Below are 21,373 nucleotides of genomic sequence, written 5' to 3' on the forward strand. Positions count from 1 at the left end.
ATTTTTTATGTCATAATCATAATACCTTTATTTAGGTTATCCTGTGTACCTCCCTGGCTGACAGGTAATAAATTGAGACCCAGAGAGAGGCCATGTCACTTCCCTGAATTCATGTCGTCACAGAGCCTGGGAATCATGATGCCACAGTGTTGCTCTCTCCCAGAAATGCTGTGTGACCGACAACTAGAAGGTGCTAACAACTTTCATATATGTTGACCCTTGGGAAAATACAGTTTGAAAGTTATCTCTTCTGCATCCTGTTCCACAGACTGGAGCTTTACAAACGGAAAATGAATGCACCTTCATTTAGAAGGCGTTTTTGGTATACACAGTTGATTTATTTTGTGTGAAAAAATTCTAGAGTTAAAATTCAAATGAACATATTTTTGTCAGTCATAGTCATGGTTCTAGGTGATAAGTAGGGTCTTAATGATCTTGAAAAGTGAGTGCGTCCTGCCGAGATCAAGAAAATGTTCTATTTACAGGCCCTCACTCACAATAGCTATGCTCCCGGTACAGAAGCATTGCTTCTCAGGTTTTCCCACTGTGGTTTCCCTAACACGGAGGGGGATGAACTCACACAGGGTGGGGGCAAGTGTGGGATTGATGAGCTAGTCTGGAATGGTTCACCTTTTCAATCACATGTTTTATTTTTAAATTCATGCACGTGTTGTATTCTCGACGTCATATTACATTTGTTCTAATACTAAAATTAGTTAACTTTATTTAACATGGAAAAAAATTAATGTTCCAGGAATATGTGTTTTCTTTAGCCTTCATTTTCACATAACTCTTGGCACACCGCAGCATTATGCCTGGGGATATGTAAACATACGCTAGTTCGAGAAACTTGAGAATAAAGAATTTCTTCCCCAACTATAGGCTTCTTTTACACAAACTTTTTTTTGTTAATTGCAGATCATTTGTTTGAGGGATAATTAGAAGTCAGTAAATCAAGTAATGATTTAGGCCTCCCCCCCCCCACCCCACCTCCTTCAATGGATTAGTTTGAGACCCTGTGAGAGTAAATCCAGGGAGTCTGCCTGCCAGCGGGGAGCTAATGAGCATGCTTGTAACACATTCAGTCCACTGCCTCGGTGAAGTCGTCAGTCACCACGGTGGTTTTGACCGTGTAGTTCATCATTTTTTGTTCAATTCACATACAGCTATAGTGGACCACTGGACAAGGTAATGCATAAGGGGCACTGATGTCAAAATTCCGTTAATGAAAATAAAAATGGCAATTCAGCAGTGCTTGAAGACAAACTTTACCCAATTCATGAATTGCCTTCCTTTGATCACTGTTCTTATCTAGCACATCACGGTCTTTCCACAACTTCAAAAACCACAAATTTAGACACACAGACACACACATGTACGCACACATGCACAGGCACAGCATCCAATTTGCTTTTTTGGGAATAAAGACGATCCCTGTTCATAATGTTTAATTTGCACAGAAGTACTAAACTTGCTTACCCATTTTGCTGCCATTTTTTTTTAAAGATTTTTATTTATTTATTTGACAGACAGAGATCACAAGTAGGCAGAGAGATAGGCAGAGAGAGAGAGAGGGAAGCAGGCTCCCTGCTGAGCAGAGAGCCTGATGCGGGGCTCAATCCCAGGACCCTGGGATCATGACCTGAGCCGAAGGCAGAGGCTTTAACCCACTGAGCCACCCAGGCAGCCCCCATTTTGCTGCTTTAAACTAAAACATGAAAATAATTCAGATAAACAAGTTTGTTCTTTGGGTTGAAAAATTTAAGCATTTCAAATACCAGCTCATGAAAAGGTTTTGGCTATTTCAGACATTATAATCTCAATATGTATGTGGTTTCCAACTAAATATGACAGAACAATTTTAAATTAGCACTTTTAATTAATTAATTAATTTTTAAAGAGCTTTTATTTATTTATTTGACAGAGAGAGAGAGAGCACGCGCGCACAAGTAGGGAGAGCAGGCAGGGAGAAGGAGAAACAGGCTCCCCGCTGAGCAGAGAGCCCAATCTCAGAACCCTGGGATCATGACCTGAGCCAAAGCCAGATACCTAGCCGACTGAGCCACCCAGTTGCCCCAGCACTTTTAATTTAAATAAATTAGTGAGTCACATATAAAATGGGAAATTTTTTTCTTAAATAACATTTATCATTTTTTAAAAAAACCTAGGTATGCTTAACCTATAACATATTTGTTTTAGGTGTACAACATAATGATCCAGTACTTGTATGTACTGTGAAACGATCACCACAATAAATCCAGCTAACATCCATCATTTACGTAATTACAAAAATATTTTTTTTCTTGTGGTGAGGACTTCTAAGATCCACTTTCTTTTTTTTTTTTTCTTAGCAACTTTCGAATATGCAGCATAGTATTACTGTTGTCACCGTGCTGTACATTACGTCCTCATGATTGTTTTTTATAAATGGAAGTTGGTACTCTTGACCACCTTCACCCATCTCACCCACCCCCATAACTGCCTTTGGTGACCACCAGTCTCTTCAGTCTCTTCTCTGTAACTATGAGCTTGTTGTTTTTGAAAGATTCCACATGTAAGTGAAATCATAAGGTGTTTGTCTTTCTCTGTCTGACTTACGCACTTAGCATAGTACTCTCCAGGTCTATCCCTGTTGTTTTGAATGGCAAGATTTCATTCTTCTTATGGCTGAGTGATATTCTGTTATACACAGGCACACGCACATGCGTGTGTGCGTGTGTGCGTGTGTTCCTTTATTCACTCATTGACGTACACTTAGGTTGTTTCCTTGGCTATTGAAAATAATGCAGCAATGAACATGGGCGAACATGTATCTTTTTGAATTAGGGTTTCCATTGTTTCAGATTAATACTGAGAAGTGGACTTGCTGTGGATCATATGGTAGTTCTATTTTGAATCTTTTGAGGAACCTCCATACTGTTTTCCATGGTGGCTGCACCAATGGACACTCTCACCAGTATCTTACAAGGGTTCCCTTTACATCCTTGCCAACACCTGTTATTTCTTGTGTTTTTGGTACTAGCCATTCTAACAAATGTGAAGTGATATCTCATTGTGGTTTTGATTTGCATCTCCCTGATGATAGGTGATGTTGAGCGTGTTTTCATGTACCTGTTGGCCAACTGTGTGTCTTCTTTGGAAGAATGTCTGTTCATATTTTCTATTTGATTTTTTAGTCTACTGTTTCTTATTGTTTTTGCTATTGAGTTGTATGAGTTCTTTATATATTTTAGATATATATTACCAGATATGTGATTTAAAATATTTTCTCCCATTCAGTAGGTTAACTTTTCATTTTGCTGATGATTTGTTGTAAAATACAAATATAACTTAAAAAGAAATTTTGAATCAGGTTTTAATAATGTGCTAGTGTAGGATAAAATACCTTTCTTAAAGTTAGTTACTTCTTTATCATTAGTTATACAAAAATGACAAAATTATTTTTAAAAATTTTTCCTGGGATTCTTTTTAAGGTAATATATTCCTTTGAAAGGAATTTGTGAGTCAGAAAAGTTGGAAAATACTAGGTATTTGTATGGTTAAGTCAGTTAGTTTTCTTTATATTCTTGTCCAAATATAACTTTGTGGGTAGAGTGTTGTTTTTGTTTGTTTGTTTTTTTGTTTGTTTTTGATCAAGTTGAGAGAGTCTCTAAACTCTTAACAGACTCTTCTTCAGGAAAGCCTCTCTTTTCTGTCATATGCCAGTTGTCCCTCAACTTTTCCCTGAAACTCATTCCCTGCTTCTAATTATATAGTTAGACACATAATTATGTCATGTGTGCTCTGCCCCCCCACTGGACTGACTGCTCCACGAGGTGAGGGCTATGTGTCTTTTGTTCATGTTGGTCCAAGAACTCATTAGTGGTCCCTCAGAAACTTGGGGGGTACCCTACTCTGGTGACCATATTTGCACATTACCTTTTAGGCGGGTTATTTGTTTTTGTGTTTCCTCTCATTTAAATTATGTTTATTCTGGCACCTAGGTGTCTCAGTGGGTTAAGGCCTCTGCCTTCGGCTCAGGTCGTGGTTCCGGAGTCTTGGGATTGAGCCCCGCGTTGGGCTCTCTGCTCAGCGGGGAGCCTGCTTCCCACCACCCCCCTGCCTCTCTGCCTACTTGTGATCTCTGTCTGTCAAATATATAAATAAAATCTTTGAAAAAAAAAGTTATGTTTATTCTGTTAGCTTTAACTTAAGAGGGTATACTCTTACCTGTTTTTAATTTCTCAGTGATACCTTAGAACTTCTTCTGTGATAGTCATATCTCCTTTCTCCAAAAGTAGGCTTCTACTTATTAGACCATATGTCTTAATTTTTAATTTGGGAAACATTACTACTGTACCTAGATACCGTATTCTCATTTGGTATCTTTAGTTTCTGTTGAGTATTTAAGGGGACTTTGATTCATCATGGTCCATAAGAAGCACACTCAAATTTTGTATAGAATGCTCATCTGTCAATATTGGAAACTTACCTGATTGAAGGATTGGACTTTCATTGTTCTAAGTGATAGGATTTAGAATTACGACTATAATAGCAGATATTTAATGTATTCAAGAATTCCAGTGAATACTGTTTGCAGGTCTTGCAGAAAGTGTCTCATTACAGCCCTTTCCTTTATATGTCTTCTCCATACTGAGTTTGATGAGAAGATCCTATGTTGGGGAGAGATTTTGTTTTTTGTGAGAAAAATGAGAAGGGTTAAGGTAGTGCTATCTGTAATAGAGTGGAAGGGATTGGTTTATTACCTCATTTGAAAAATAGCTGAGTTCAGTGATCCTAACTGCTAAGGCATTTTAAAGCTTTAGGGGGAAATTCATAAGTCACTCTTTGAAAATGCCAGTGTAATGCAGGACCAGCATTTTTATTTTTAAACGTTCACCTTCCACAGAGATAGTATTATGCTTTATAAATACATAGTGCTAGAAATTGGGGAGGGTCAGGTCTGGTAAGATTAAGTGACAGATGTGGAGCAGTCCCATGTATGATGTCATAGCAGCACGTGCAACAAGGTACTATACTACTTCTCTAATATGTAAGGGGTGGACACAGTCTGTCAGTACCACGCCCATTACCCTCTCCTCCTCTAATTCTGACCTGCCCTAGTTTCTTAAACTAAACCAAATATCCTCCTTCTACGACCAAAAAAGAGAGCTGATTACTTGATTCTTACCCACACCGTGCCCCCCCACCCCCCCACCCCCCCTCGCCCCATCCCCGGTGAAGGAATTTCTCTCGTGTATAAATGCTCAGGCTGTGAGTCAGTAGTTTTTGGCATTACTTCTCTATTAGCTCCTAGTCAGGAAGTTCAGCCAGGGGTTGGAGTGATTGCTAAACACTGAGGACTTCCCAAGACCCATTTTTAAGACCAAACTAATATTGTGACTCCTGGGAACTTCGAAACTCATCCATCCTCACTACCGTAATTCCGAGACTCACACGGTTGACTGTTGTTTCGCCCAATTCCAAATAACACTGTTGGGTCACATGATTTCTAGGCTAGTGGTATTGTGTAGGAAAAGTACGATTAGTTCCTTGTCTGTGTCATGTTCCATTTTCACAGTCCATACAGCCCTCTAAATCCTGTTTATGTAGTGCACTTTCTGGGGTGTTTGGTTCTTTGAGTCATTTGTAGCAAGACTACTGACAGCTTGTCTCCTTCACTCCTCCCCTCCCCTGAGTCCACTGGGAAATTCATTAAGGGCCCAAATTATTTCTTTTCTTAGTCTTTGTCTATAATTGCAAGTGAGGAATTAGGGTGATGAGTCCTCAGAAGCTTTCAGGTTTTAAAACATGGAGAATCTTGTCATCGTGTCTTCTGGTAAGGTTGTTTATTTAGGATAAATAAATATTTTCCCACTTTGTTCCTCTGCCCTCTACTCCTGAGCTGTTTACTTACAACAGCGAGGAAGGGGAGTACAAGTTACCCTTGGAGGGGTTGGCTGTCTATTTTAGCTGTGCTGTGTTAGCTTAACAGACATTGTGAACATTGGAACTGGTTGCAGGCTGTGCCCAAACTGTTTACATCTGCTTTGCATTGCTTCCTGGTCAGCCAAAAACGAAGTCAAGGGTGTTGCTCTGAAGTGGTGGACCAAGTAAGAAAATTTCCTGTTGCAGGCCGTCCTGATTTTTAAATTAGTGCCATTCGTTCTTTCCTGTTTTCCCTTACCACACAGACATACCCAGTTGATATGCTTACTTTTAGGGATACGATATCTCTGTCCTATACAGCCGCAGGCTCCTGATCTTGCCTAGAACAAAGAATTTCAAGTCTCAAAATTGATAGTAAAGCTCTGGTATTTAAACTATCCCTCGAAGACAGACATGTGGTTCAAATTAAAGTCTGTTGCTCTGTGTTATGAGAAGGGGATAGAAAATACCGTTTCAGCCTGCAGACAAATGCTAACCAACCGGAGTGTTGTGGGCTGGAAGGAGACTTAACAAATTACTTTAGGAGCCACTTGTGAGGGGAGAAATAAATGACCATAGGCCACATGAAGAGAACCACCCCACCCATGTGGCTTCTCTTGTGCGGGTAGGAGTATCCATCTTAACCAGTTTCTGCTGCTGTTTCCTTGTGTAACTTTTTAGAACATTCATCATCTTAATGTCGAATCTGTAGATCATAAGTCTTTCCTGTTGCCAATGAACAGTCGGGGACATAAAGGATCTTGATGGGCATCTTTGTACCTGAAAATTTTCTGGAACTATTACAGAATGTTCACCACAATATGTGTAGTTACCCTGTGACCATACAAAGTTATAATCCCACTGACTGTATTCCCTACGTTGGACTTTTCATCCCTGTGACTTATTTATCTTATAATTGGAAGTTTGTACCTCTTAATCTCCTTCACCTGTTTCACCCGCTCCTCCAGCCCCCTCCTGGCTGACAACCACCAGTTCTCTACATTGACGGGTACGTTTCATGTTTCGTTGTTGTTTGTTCATTTGTTTTGGTTTTCAGATGCCTCATATGACTGAAATTGTATGGTATTTGTGTTTTTCTGTCTGACTTACTTCACTTAGCTTGATACCCTCTAGGTCCATCCATGTTGTCACGAATGGCAAGATTTCATTCTTTTTTTTTTATGGCTGAGTAATATTCCACAGTATGTATCTTCTTCTTTATCCATTCATCCATTGATGGAGACTTGGACTGTTTCCATATCTTGGCTATTGTAAATAATGCTGCAATAAACATAGGGGTACATGGATCTTTTTGAATTACTGTTTTCTTTTTCTTTGTGTGAATACCTAGAAGTGGAATTCCTAGATCGTATGGTTTTTCTATTTTTAGTTTTTTGAGAAGCCTCCATACTGTTTTCCAGAGTTAGCTGTATTGGTTTACATTCCCATAAACCGTGCACAAGGGTTCCCTTTTCTCCACATCCTTGCCAGCACTTGTTGTATCTGACTTGTGTAAGATGATACCTCACTGTGGTTTTGATTTGCATTTCCCTGATGAGTAGTGATGGTGAACATCTTTTCATGTGTTGGCAATCTGTGTGTTTTTTTTTCGTTTTCTTTTTGGAAGGTGTCTATTCGGGTCCTCTGCCCGTTTTTAATTAGATTACTTAGGGTTTTTGGTGTTGAGTTATGTCAGTTGGTTATATATTTTGGATATTAATCCCTTCTTGGACATCTCATTTATCAATGTCTTTTCCCATTCAGTAGGGTTGCCTTTTCATTTTGTTGATGGTTTCCTTCACTCTGCAAAAGCCTTTTTGTTTGATGTAGTCCCTTCTGCTTTTGTTTCTTTGCTTGGGAAGACATATCCAGGAAAATATCACTAAGGCTGTTGTTCTTGAATTTACTGCCTGTGGTTTTCTTTTAGGATTTTTATGGTTTCAAGTCTCACAGGTAGGTCTTCGGTCCATTTTGAGGGTTTTTTGTGTGTGTGCATGGTGTAGAAAAGTGGTCCAGTTTCATTCTTTTACATGTAGCTATTTGGCTTGCCTAGTACCTTTTATTGAAGACATGGTCTTTTCCTCATTGTGTTCTTGCTTTCTTTATCATAGATTAATTGACCGTGTAAGTATGGGTTTATTTCTGGACTCTCTATTCTGTTCCATTCATCTCTATGGAGGCTTTTGGTGCCAGTACCATTACTGTTTTGGTTACTATAGCTTTTTGATATAGTTAGATATCTGGGATATCTCTTTCTCTTTTAGATATCTCTTTCTCAAGATTGTTTTGGCTGTTCAAGGTGTTTTGTGGTTCCATACACATTTGAGGATATTTTGTTCTAGTTCTGTGAAAAATACTGTTGGTATTTTGACAGGGAGTACACTGAATCTGTAGATTGCTTGGGTAGTACGGGCATTTTAACAATATTAATTCTTTCAGTCTGTCAGCGGATATAGCTTTGCATTTATTTTTGTCCTCTTTCATTTCTCTCATTAATGTCTTACAGTTTTAAGAGTACAGAAATTTTATCTCCTTGGTTAAATTTATTCTTAGGTGTTTTATTCTTTTTGATGCAATTATATATGGGATTGTTTTCTTAATTACTCTTTCTGCTATTATTAGTGTATAGAAACAATAGATTTCTCTATGTTGGTTTTGTATCCTACAGCTTTACCAAATTCATTTACTAGTTCTAGTAGTTTCTTGGTGGAGTCTTCAGGGTTTTCTCTAGAGAGCATCTTGTCATCTGCAGATAGTGCCAGTCCAACTTCTTCCTTACCAATTTGGACGCCTCTTATTTCTCTTTCTTGTCTGATTGCTGTGGCTAGGATTTTCAGTACTTTTCTGAATGAAAGTGGTGAGAATGGACATCCTTGTCTCTCATTCCTGATCTTAGAGGAAAAGCTTTCAGCTTATCACCATTGAATGTGATGTTAGCTGTGGATTAGTCATAGACAGCCCTTATTAATGTTGAGATATGTCCCCTCCGTACTGGCTTTGTTGAGAGTTTTTATAATGAATGGATGTTGAACTTTGTGAAATTATTTTCTATATCTATTGAGATGACCATATGATTTTTAACCTGCATTTTGTTAATGTGGTATATAGTGTTGGTTGATTTGTATATATTAAACCATCCATGCATCCCTGGGATGAATCCCACTTGATCAAGGTGAATGATCCTTTTAATGTATTTTTCAATATACTTTGCTAACATTTTGTTGAGAATTTTTACATCTGTGTTAATCAGAGACATTTGTTTATAGTTTTTTTATTTTGTAGTATCATCTTCTGGTTTTGGTATCAGGGTAATGGCAGGCCTCATAGAATAAATTCAGAAGCATTCCTTTCTTTGCTATTTTATGGAATAGTTTGAGAAGAATAGGTATTAATTCTTCTTAAGTTGTTTTGTAGAATTCATCTGTGAAGCCATCTGGTCCTGGACTTTTGTTTGTTGGGAGTTTTTGATTACTGATTCAATTTAATTACTAGTAGTTGATCTGTTCATATTTTTTTGTTTGTTTGTTTCTTCCTGGCTCATTCTTGGAAGATTATATGTTTCTACTAATTTATTCATTTATTATAGGTTGTCTAATTTGTTTGCATGTAATTTTTTGTAGTAGTCTCTTATAATCTTTTGTATTTATGTGGCATTGGTTGTTACTTCTCTTTCATTTCTGATATTATTTATTTGAGTCCTCTTTTTCTTGGTTAGTCTATCTGAAGGTACATCAGTTTTATTTATCTTTTCAAAGAACCAGATCTTGTTTTCATTGGTCTTTTCTATATTTTTTGGTTTCTATTTCATTTATTTCTGCTGTGATCTTTGTTCTTTGATCTTTCTCCCTCCCTCTCTGCTCTTGGTTAATCAGTGAATCACTTGTAAAATATTGATTTCCTTCCTTCTACTAAGTTTGGGCTTTGTGTGTTCTTGTTCTTGTTCTTTTAGGTGTAAAATTAGATTGTTTACTTGAGATTTTTCTTGATTCTTGAGTTAGACCTGTATCACTATAAAATTTCTCTCCTAAGTGCTTTTGCTGCATCCCAAAGATTATGATCGCATGTGTTTCCATTTTCATTTGTCTCCAGGTATTATTTTATTTCCTCTTTGATTTCTTTGTTGACCCATTGGCTGTTTAGGAGCCTGTTGTTCAGCCTCCATATATGTTTGTTTCTTCCTGTTCTTTTCTTGAAATTGATTTCTGCTTTTATACTGTTGTGATTAGAAAAGATGTTTGGTATGATTTCAGTCTTCTTAAATTTATTGAAATTTGTTTTGTGGTCTAACATGTGATCTGTGCTGGACAGTGTTTCATGTGCACTTGAAAAAAATGGAGCACAGAAATTCTTCATAGGGCTTCAGGCCTTTCTTTCTTTCTTTCTTTTTTTTTTTTTCAGGCCTTTCTTTGACTTCATAAGTACACTTTGAAACTATAAAGTATATATTTAACTTTTTGAATATATATCGACTCTAGTCTCTTCTTTGCCTTAAGTTTCTGTTATTTTTTTTATTCTTGTATTTTACTTCTATTGAAGTTGCCTCTCTTCTGTTTTTTCCTGTATGTTGCACCAGTGTCTGGTCTGGTAGTGTTCTTCCTGAGCCACGTGAGCTGAACTCGAGCTTATGATAGTGTAGTTATTTGACTTGTGTCCCTGAACTAGAATGATCCCAGGTTGACATGAGTTGAGGAAATAGAGTACTCCAGTATTCCTTAGGATGATGTTAATTCTAGAAAACTAAAAAAAGTTATTAAATCCAAAGTGACTGTGGTTTTAAAGAAATTGTTAGGCTCTATCTATTCTCTGGCTCGTTACTTATGGGATTTAAATAATCAAAAGGTAATAGTCAGAAAATAAAATATGTTCTAAAGTTAGGAGAGAGTTAAGATTATATAATTGAAAGATTTGCCAAAATTATGTCAACTCTCAGTTATCCAATTTTGTCTGTTTCTTTTACTATCTGAGTGTTTTGTTTTGTTTTTTTCCCTTCCTCCTCTTTCTTCTGCCGTTCAAGTTTGTTTGTTTGTTTCTTTCTTTCTTCCTTTTTGGTTTACTAGTTTTATTAATAAACCTGTTTACCTTAGGTTGGTCGTATTAAAGGAAAAGAAGAGAGATCTGAATCTCCTCAATGTTGTTCTTTGTTAGCAGCTCATCTTAAATTAGGGAAGATAGTAACATTATAGAAAAAAGTGGATTTTTAGATTATTTATAAGTAATGTGTCTTAGTCCATTCTGGCTACAGTAACAAAATACCACAGCCCGAGTGGCTTATGAATAACAGAAACTTATTGCTCACACTTCTGAAGTGATTATGTAGATCATTAAAATATTTACTCCTTTTAAATTGTATTTGACTACAACTGTAAATGTTATCATTGTATATAAAGTCTTCATAGTTTACAATCCTTCATTTAGGATTCTGGTTGTCTTCAACAAAAACATCATTGAGCTCTGTTTTTAACTAGTAGCTCCAGTTCCTGGCCTCTTAACTGTTCACAAAACGCTGCTCTGAGCTCTCAAGCATTTATTTCTTTTTTTAACCTTCTCTCTCTTTTCCTCTTTTTCTCCCTCCCTCTCTGCTCTTGGTTAATCAGTGAATCACTTGTAAAATATTGAATGCCTTGTCTTTTGCCATACGCTGTTCTAGGTGGTAAGAAATCAGTGTTGAGGAAAAACAGCCTAATCTCTATTCCCCTGAGCCCTGATGATGATGGAGCTTAGATCCCAGTGAAACTGCCCTGAATGGCAAGAAAAATAGAAGTAGGGAAGAAAAAAAGATCCTATGCTCTTCTCATTTTTTTCTCTGCTTATAGTGAAATACAATATAAGTAGACAGAATTGTGCATTAACCATATACGTATATTTAATGAAAGTATACTGTAAAGCAAACACCTGCGCAGTTACCACTAGGAGCAAGAATTAGATAATTTCATCAGCCCAGACTGCACCCGCCCCCCCATCTCTACCTCATCCTTGTTCTAAGAGGTAATTGCTGTCTGGATTTCTGTGTTTTACCACTTGTGGTCCACAAGGTACCATATTTATTGGAGATAATGTGCAGTGGGCTCATCCTTCTTGTAGTTTGCCTGTTCTTGACTATGTATGAATGGAATCATACCAAATATATTAGTTTGTGCCTTACTTTACACAACAGTGTGTTAGTGAGATTTCTCCATGTCTATATGGCCGTGATTTATTCACTTTTATTTCTTTATTGTATTTCATGATACGAATATACCACAAGTCCTTTTTCCATCATATCTAGTGACGTATATTTGCGTTGCTTTCAATTTGGAGCTCATACCAATAGTTGCGTGAACATTCTTCAGCGTTTATCCTTGTGCAGTCTCAAGCATTCAGGAGTGTTAGTCAAGGAGCAAAGTCGCTGGGTCGTACATTATGTCTGTCTCTGGCTTTTGCCTGTAATGCCGAACTGGTGTCAGGTGTGCATGCACGTGTCTGTTCCTGCATGCCCTCACCAGTGCTGGCTATTATTTGTAAGTTTTACTATTTGTAAGTTTCACAGTCTGGTGGGTGTGTGGGTGACTCTGTGGGTAGGTTTTACTGTTTTAATTTTTCTAATAACAAGTCTGAACTCTTTCCCACATCTTTTGGCCTTTTTTTGTGAAGTGTGTTTAAATAAGTCTTTTGCGCATTTTTCTGGTGGGTTGTCTTTCTTACTGATTCATAGTTTTTGTTTTTTGTTTCACTAGTAAGGATGTGAGTCTTTTGTTGTATGGGTTACAAATGTTTTATTTCATTTTATGCTTGCTCATTTTACTTTTTTTTTTTTTTAAGATTTTATTTGTTTATTTATTTTAGTGAGAGTGATCCTGTGAGCCGGAAAAGGGGCAGAGGGAGAGGGAGAGAGAATCCCCAGCAGACTCTGCACCAAGTGTGGAGCCTGATGCGGGGCTTGATCTCACGACCCTGAGATCATGACCGGAGCTGAAACCAAGAGTTGGACGCTCAACCGACTGAGCCACCCAGACGCCCCTTTCATTTTGCTCTTTTTAAAACATCTTTCAATGAATAGATATTTTAGTATAATTTTAATGTAACCAAATTACCACTTTTTTCTTTATGATTAGTGTTTTTTGTTTCTTATTTAGGAAATCCTTCCATCTGCTGAGGCATTAAAGATATTCACTTTATTTTTAAAAATTTAGTAGTTTTACCTTTTGCCTTGAGTCTGTGATCCACCTGGAATTGATTTGAGGCTTAGTGTGAGGAAGGTGTCCTATTTAATTTTTGTTCCACATGGAAAACCAGCTGTTCCTATGCCATATGTTGAAAAATTCGGCCTTTTCTCAGTGATATATAGGTCTTACAATTCTTTCCAAAGTACTGTTTTTAAAGAAACATGCAGTATGCCTCAAGCACAATATGACTTTGGGAATTACATAAGCAGAATGAAGGGTTGAGAGTCAAGAATAAAATGAAATACAGAATGTAATAACTAAGGAATTTGGAAGTTGTGCGAAAAGAGTTATGGGATGTACATTTACCTCAATGTAAACCTACGTAAGATGATGAAAGCACAGTTGTGGGTGTGGGATTTGAGGGCACCCAGGCTGGCATTATGGGCTCGGCCTTGTTCTTGGAAATTTTTTTTAAAACTTCAAATTTGGGCGTGTTACTTAACAAGCCTCACTTTCCCAGGCATAAAACAAAAATAATGCTCCTCTTAATGAGGTGATAAGTAACATGCCACTGTCACCCAGCTTTCAACAGAGTGTCCTTTACAAATGTCTTCTTACTTTATTCTGTATGGTCGAGAGTACAGCATAAATGGGGAAAGTGCTGCTCTGAGCGAGACCAGACTGGTCTGGCTCTCGGTCACGTCAGATACCAGACTTTGTCCAGGATTGTGCCACTTGACTCCATGGCTGGGTGGCTCCTTTCTAGGTACCCTGAATGAATTCCCTAATAGTTGAGAATCATTATTTGTCATCGGACTTGGTAAGAAATGCCTTACTGTGCTCACAGTATGACGTCTAGGTGTTTCAGAATGAATCTGGGTTATGTCTGTGCAATTTAGCATTTCATTAAGACAAATAGAAATTCTGAGGGGAAATGACGCCATTTCTGATCTCGAGTAACAATCTCACCATAGTTTTCCCACAGACGCAGGTCACAAACTACTTGGGTGACATCATATGTCACTATGAACCGCCCTTTCCTTCTTTCTTGCTTTTCTCCTGTCTCAGCTTCCTCGTTGTAATGATCTTTCTCTTTGCTTTTGGCTGCATCCTCTTTCTCTTCCTGTACCCATAGAGTAGGAAGTACTTAGGGGTACCTTCTAAGCCTTAACTCCCAGCCATCCCCTTTTCTGCACTTATTCTTTCAAAAAATTTTTATCCATTCAATACTTTGACTTAGTTCCTCAGAAAATCTAACTGGAATTTCTTCTCACCTCCTTTAACTCAGGATAGAACAAAAATATGTATTTTTTTTCTTCCAAAACCAACTACTACTATCTAGACTTTAATGTGCCCAGGCTACCCAGACGTGCATGGTCATACTGTCTGCTTTCACCTCCTTTTTATCTGTGTGTTCAATCTGTCTTCAAGTCCTGTCCAGTTTTTTCAAAATATTTTTTGAACTGTCTTTCTCATTTTCATTACTTCTGCTTTATCACAAGCCTTCCTCTTCACCTCACCTCTAATCTCGTCTTGCTTTCAGGTTAATTTCAGTGCCTCACCTGTCCGCTCTAGAAACCACAGTGCTGACTCCTCGTTGCCAGTAAGCATGATCCTCAAACTGCTTCAGAAAGAGTTCCTTTTTGTTTGTTTGTTTACATTCCGATGTCTAAATTATGTCCAGGAGATCCGGTAGGGCTGAGGCGAGGTTTGTGGATCCCTCAACATTTCTAAAACTGCATTGGTGATTCTGATGTACAGACAGGATGAAAATCAGTGATTGGGAGAGAAGGGGATGGGATGAGGGTGTTTATGATTCAACGTAAGTAATTATCAAGATAATAGTTTTTTATTTGGGTGGTGGATTCTCTGGTGCTCATTGCATTACTGAAAATAACCATTTCTAGAAGAAAACACAGGGATGAATCTTCACGACCTTAGGCAGTTAGGCAGTGGTTTCTCTGATATGACACCAAAAGCATAAGCGACCTTAGAAAAGGCTAGATAAACTGGACTTCATCCAAATTAAAAACTTTTGTGCACCAAAGGACACCATTAAGAGAGTGGGAGAAAAACGCAAATCGTATCAATGGACTTGTATCCAGAGAATATAGAGAACTCTTACAACTCAATAATAAAGAGACAACCCAATTTAACAATGTGCAAAGGACTTGGATAGACATTTATCCAAAAAACATCTACGAATGGTCGGTAAGCACATGAAACAATGCATAACATTATTAGTCAACAGGAAAATGCAAATCAAAATCACAGTGAGATACCACATACCCCCATAGGATGGCTGTAATTAAAAAGAAAATGGCAGTAACAAGTATTGGCGATGATGTGGAGAAATTGGAAAACTTGTACATTGTTGGTAGAAATGTAAAATGTGGCAGCCACTTTGGATAAAAGTTTGGTCAGTTCCTCAAAAATTTAATCATGGAGTTACCATACCATACGACACACACACACACACACACACACACACACCCGTAAGGATAGATATATATACATATGGTATAAGTCACCATATATATATATATATATATATATATACACACACCCACATACACACACACACACACACACACACAACCCTAAGAAATGAAAACATACACTCACAAAAAACATATAAGAATGCTCATAGCAGCATTATTCATGGTACTGAATAGTGGAAATTATCAACTGGTGAGTGGATAAATAAAACACAGTATAACCATGCCACGGAATATCACTCGGTGGTAAAGAAAAGAGCAAAGCACTGATTGATGGATGATAACACATGGATGAGCTTTGAGAGCATTAAGCTAAGGAACACAGAGTCCACGTATTGTATGATCCCTTTTATAGAAAATGTCCAGCGGGGGCGCCTGGGTGGCTCAGTGGGTTAAAGCTTCTGCCTTCGGCTCGGGTCATGATCCCGGGGTCCTGGGATCGAGCCCCGCATAGGGCTCTCTGCTCAGCAGGGAGCCTGCTTCCTCCTCTCTCTGACTGCCTCTCTGCCTACTTGTAATCTCTGTCAAATAAATAAATAAAATCTTAAAAAAAAAAAAAAAGAAAGAAAAAATGTCCAGCATAAGCAAATCCGTGGAGACAGAAAGCTGATTAGTGATGGCTTGGGGCTGCGCTCATTGGTGGGAGAGTTGGGGGAGAAATGAAGATTGACTGCTGATGGGTACAGGGTTCTTTTTGGGTGATGAAAATGTTCTAAAATCAATTGAGGTAATGGTTGTACAACTCTATGAAAATATTAAAAGCCACTGAACAGTACATCTTAACTGGGTCCTTTAATGGAATATGACATTTATCTCAATGAGGCTAGAGAAGAACAGTCTGAGTAAAAACAGTCCATGTGTGGGGCAAGGGGGAGAGTGTGTCCCCACCTGCCCCTTCCCGCCTCCACAACAACCCAGCAGTGGGGAGTTACTTCCCGAAATTACCAACAGAACCCAAAACAGATTGGTTTGCGTTTCAGCTGCTTTCGTTTTTTCCTTCCAATCTTCTTAAAATGCCCCTCGAAGGTAAGCAGCCAGAAGAGTAAGGAGGAGGTGTCCTTCCCGTTCCAGTGGTTCAGTCCCTGGAGTGTGTTGTGCATTAGAAGGAACTAAACTTTCAAAATGAGTTCCGGACTTAGTATGTTAATAACTTGAGCTTTCCCCACATCAGTCACTTAAATTTTCGGAAAGTAAGTTACATTATCGGCGAATGGACAGTGGGCTGGCCAGAGCTGTACCCCATAAGACATACAGCCATTCTGAGGTCACATGGGAAGCCGTGGGAGGAGGCACTAACGGGGAAGGTGCAGCCGCAGTCGCTTTCGGTGAAGCTGTGAAGTTACAGTGATCTGTGTTGGGGGGGGGGGTCCGTATTCCGTGAGGTTTGGTCCATTAAAGATACCCCAGGGTCACTCATCGGAGGAAGCTGGCTTTAATGGGAAAAGAGGAAGTGTCCTAGCAGGCAAGGAGAGGCGGATTTTGCATAAATGTGCAGTTAGGAGTGGGAACAACATGTGGTACGGTTACGGGGGACCCCTTGACAGGTTTGCGAGACTAGAGGGTTTCTGCTTGATGTGTACTAGGAAACAAGGGCAAGCAGGTGTGTGTGTGGCGGGGCGGGGGGCGGTTGTTGTTGAATCTTGCTGAAATCTTGCTGTTGGTCATCGGTGTAGCTGTTGAGCGAGCCCCCGGGTTGTGACGTGCCGTCGAAGCAGGTGCGTCCCCAGATGTGGATGCCAGCAGTTGTCGGACCTGGAGCGTATGGTTCATTCTTGAGCAGTCATTTCTCATCTTAACGCCTCCTAGCAATCTAAGCTCGTAGCTGCCACTGGAAATGGTTCCTTTTGAGAGTGTTTCCTTTGTAAAGATTTCCTGTTTGCCAGCTGGAATAAACACGCTCATGCCATTAAGTTTGTGCCTTCCCTTCCCCAGCAGACTAAATGGGTTAAATGGTTGCTAATTGTAGGTAGAGTATCCATGGTCCTGTATATTTTAAAGCTGTTTATTGGGAAAATTTAAAACCTACTGCTTTTACTTAATTGCTTCGCTTGTCGTGTTGTCCATTCAAAATACAAAAAACTCCATGATTCTCTCCTCTGGACTTTGCTAAGCAGTTCCACCAACGTCAGCATGCTTCTGTTATGACAGACGCCATCTCCACGTATCTTCCACGTGGAACAGAGGAGGGCCAGCCGTGGAAGAGGACCTGAGGAGGAGGTGCGCAAGCCAATTAAAACAAAACAACTAAGGGTCCTCTTTCTAGAAAATTCTCAAAGACATCTGCTTTGCTGAATCTCATTTGTTAGGATTTTTAACAACCTGTCCTCTATCTCACAGGAGAAATATTAACAGGGTTCAGCGCATGCAGACTTTAGTAAATTAAAGATATTGGGTTTCAAAAGTTGTAGGTTGGTTGGTAGAGCTTTAAGTGCAGTTGCACTCATAGTTGACATTTAGTAGGACCCTGTTGTGTTTAAACACTAGTGGGGCGCCTGAGTGGCTCAGTGGGTGAAGCCTCTGCCTTCGGCGCAGGTCATGGTCTCAGGGTCCTGAGATCGAGCCCCACATCGGGCTCTCTGCTCCCCGGGGAGCCTGCTTCCTCCTCTCTCTCTCTGCCTGCCTCTCTGCCTACTTGTGATCTCTGTCTGTCAAATGAATAAAATCTTTAAAAATAAAATAAACACTATTATACTGGGTAATCAGACAGAGTGAGAGGTGAGTAAGGTATTCTTAAGGAACTAGAGAGACTGTGTGTTTTTCAGGAGCTAGAAGAATAGGATATATATAGGTGGAAATAACCAGAATAGGGGAGAAATACAAAGTAATAGGGGAGTACAGAGAAGGTGGACGATATTTCCTGTGGGAGGTCAAGGAAGAATTAGCAGAAGTGATATTTATTTCCCATTGATGAAAGAGAATATTCGATTTCTTATGGGAGTCGATGTAAATGTTTCTAATGGTGGCTCTGACCTCTAAGCCCCCTGTGATCATTACATTAATTTTAGAACCGTAGGCAGGAGGGCTAAGAGGTAGAGACTCTAGCCAGTGGCTGGCTGGCTGCCTTTATAAGGATGAGAAGGCTCTGAGAGCCAGAAAGTGACAGGAGGCTTGGCCTGATTTTATTGCCATTTCATTCAGTGACCCTTTCTTGAGTCCTGCTTTGTGTGAAAGCACTGCGTGGAAACAGGTAAATCCAGCTGTCGTCCCCCCATTTACTCACTAGTGGAGGGCATAAACACATAATACAACTAAGCATAAGATAAGGCAGAGTAATTGGGACATGGAGGTATAAGGAAGGAGTATGGAAGCACAGAGGAGGAAGCCACTGACATAGTCTTCTGTAATGGAAATCAGTTAAGGCTTCATACAGGAAGTAATATTTGACTGGGCCTTGGAAATGAGAGATCTTTCAAATGTGGGAAATAAAACAAAAGGCATGGCACAGAGAGGAAGTAGCCGAAGGAAGGCATGTGAACACAGGATGTGAGTAGTCTAGCAATACTCGAATGGCCAGGAGAAGTTGGAAAGGTGGACGGGGCTGGGCCGTGGAGGGGCTTGAAGGATAAGGCTCAGAGGGTTAGACTGTTTTGTGAAGAGACAGCAGCCCCCTGTGTTTTTGAGTGAGGAGTTGACACAACATGAGTTACGTGACTGTCCCCACACTGTGAATGGGTGGCCTAAAGGGAAATGAATTGGCGGTAGTGAGTCATGAGTAAGCCTCGGTCAGAGAGAACACGAGTGTGAGCTGAGCTGGTAGGAATGGAAATGGATTCAGGACACCCAGGGTAGAAGTACGAAAAGTTTTATTATAGTTTAGAGGGAGAAGGGAGACTCCAGGGCTCCCAGGAGCTGGGATGGCAATGCCATCAACAAACATTACTGGGAACATGAGCAGAAGAACAGATTGGTTTTTGGAAGGTGGGGAGTAGGAGCTCTTTCTTCCCAGGTATATTAGAGGTTCATATCAGGAATTTAAGAGAGGTACCAGGACCAGAGATAGAAACTTCAAGAATTATTACCAAACAAATGATAATGGAAGCTATGGGACCAGAAGAGGCAGCCTTAGCAAGGAGAGAGAGACAAAATTAGCACAGGCCTTACAAGAACACACGTGCTGTAGAAGGAAGAAAGGAGTAAAACGAGCACATGGAGACGGGCTTGTCCAGGGGAGTAAAACTGCGGAGGGGGGAGTAGGGAGGCGCTGGGCATTTTTAGGCGCTATTACCGCAGGGAATGTGGTAGGCCTGGGGCGGGAGCGAGTAGGCTGGCTCCCAGAAGAGTCGTTCTTATAAATACATACACAAAAGTATTCAGAAGTCAGTGGCTCTCTGTCCTTTGGCCTGCCATCCTTGCTCATTTCCTGAGCATTCTGCTCTGCGTCTCACCTCTCCTGTCTCCCATCAGCTCCTAGAACAGCGAAAGGGGAAGAGAAGTAGGGGGGGTGCTGAAGCACAAAGGGCCTTGGAGTTCAATGGCAAATGTTCCTGTTTCAATGTGTAAATAAGTTGCCTAATCTTACTTTTGAATAAGCCACCTTAATGATAATAGCGTCACTTTATCTAAATTTTCAAGTCTGTGTGTCTCTAGTGTCCGTAAGTGTGTTTGTCATAAGAAGTAAAAATAACAGGAAAAGTCTGGGTCCGGGTGAGTGGGCTTACAGGTGTCACTGATTCTGACGCAGCCTTAACATCCGTCACTTCCCGATGTCACCTTTGTTCTGAAGGCAGTAGGCGCCTTGGCCGCCTCCGTGCAGCTTTCTGAGGGCAGCGCTCTGGTTCTGCTCACACAGGCCTGTCGCACGTCCTTCAGCTAACCGGGGTCTTCGGCGTCTGCAGCTCCCTCTCACCAGTGTGTCGAGTTCCAGTGGCTAGTTGGAGGATTTCTAAATGGTCCCTCTTCCCATTGGATCCTCACATTCAACGTGCCTTTATTCGGTGACTAGAAGCTAGTAACGTGAGTTGTGTCCATGTGTCTTTCTAGATTTTGGCTTCAGTAACCTGTTCACTCCCGGGCAGCTGCTGAAGACGTGGTGCGGCAGCCCTCCCTACGCGGCGCCCGAGCTCTTTGAGGGAAAGGAGTATGACGGGCCCAAAGTGGACATCTGGGTATGTACTGTCCTCCCCGAGCCCCCCGGCTGGTGGTTCTCCTTCACTGGGAACAGCCGCCGTCACCCTGGGGGACCGCGAAGCCTGCACACATATCGAGACCTCGACCCCTGTGCTTTGAGTTCCCAGTTCCTTGCGCAGTCTTTCCTCCAGCTCTTGTCTTATGGACTGAGCCACAAATGTCAAACTCCCCCTTTTGCATCTGAAAAAAAAAAAAAAAAAAAAAAAAAAAGCCCAAGAGCAAGCTTGGGTGGGTGCCCTTGCCAAGAACAGAGATTCTTTCTGTCGTTGCCACTTGCCTTCTCCCTCGAGGATGAGTGCGGGGAGAAATTCTAGATATGTTACCCAAAATTAATGTCTGGACGCAAAGAAGAATGTTAACTATCCAAAAGATGATTGGCCTTGACAATGCCTCATATTATTTCTTACAAAGAAAGAAAAAAGAGTTTGTTCCATTATCTTGTGCATGACTCACCACCGTCTCCATACACATACTATAATGGCCTCTTCTGTTTCCTCTGCTGCAATTAATTGTGTGTACTCTCTGTTTGGGATGCAGAGCCTTGGAGTCGTCCTCTATGTGCTTGTGTGTGGTGCCCTGCCATTTGATGGGAGCACACTGCAGAATCTGCGGGCCCGGGTGTTGAGTGGAAAGTTCCGCATCCCATTTTTTATGTCTACAGGTAAGGGAGTTACCAGCACGTAGCAGGGACGGGGTCAC

General features: G+C 40.2%; 1 protein-coding gene across 4 annotated transcripts in view; it reads left to right on the top strand.

Moving 5' to 3' along the window:
• Positions 1-21,373, top strand: part of LOC111153707 (SIK family kinase 3) — a 238,523-nt gene that overhangs the window by 170,130 nt on the left and 47,020 nt on the right. For 3 of the 4 annotated variants that reach the window (XM_022512870.1, XM_022512874.1, XM_022512873.1), the window contains exons 5-6: positions 20,528-20,652; positions 21,212-21,335. In XM_022512870.1, the coding sequence (XP_022368578.1) occupies positions 20,528-20,652; positions 21,212-21,335 (249 nt within the window). Of the gene's footprint in view, positions 1-20,527; positions 20,653-21,107; positions 21,336-21,373 lie in introns of those variants that run through there. The other variant, XM_022512872.1, reaches the window with a different exon arrangement.

The sequence above is a fragment of the Enhydra lutris genome, unplaced genomic scaffold (genome assembly GCF_002288905.1).
Source record: "Enhydra lutris kenyoni isolate GAN:26980312 unplaced genomic scaffold, ASM228890v2 scaffoldscaffold34, whole genome shotgun sequence".
NCBI classification, from domain to species: Eukaryota; Metazoa; Chordata; class Mammalia; order Carnivora; family Mustelidae; genus Enhydra; species Enhydra lutris.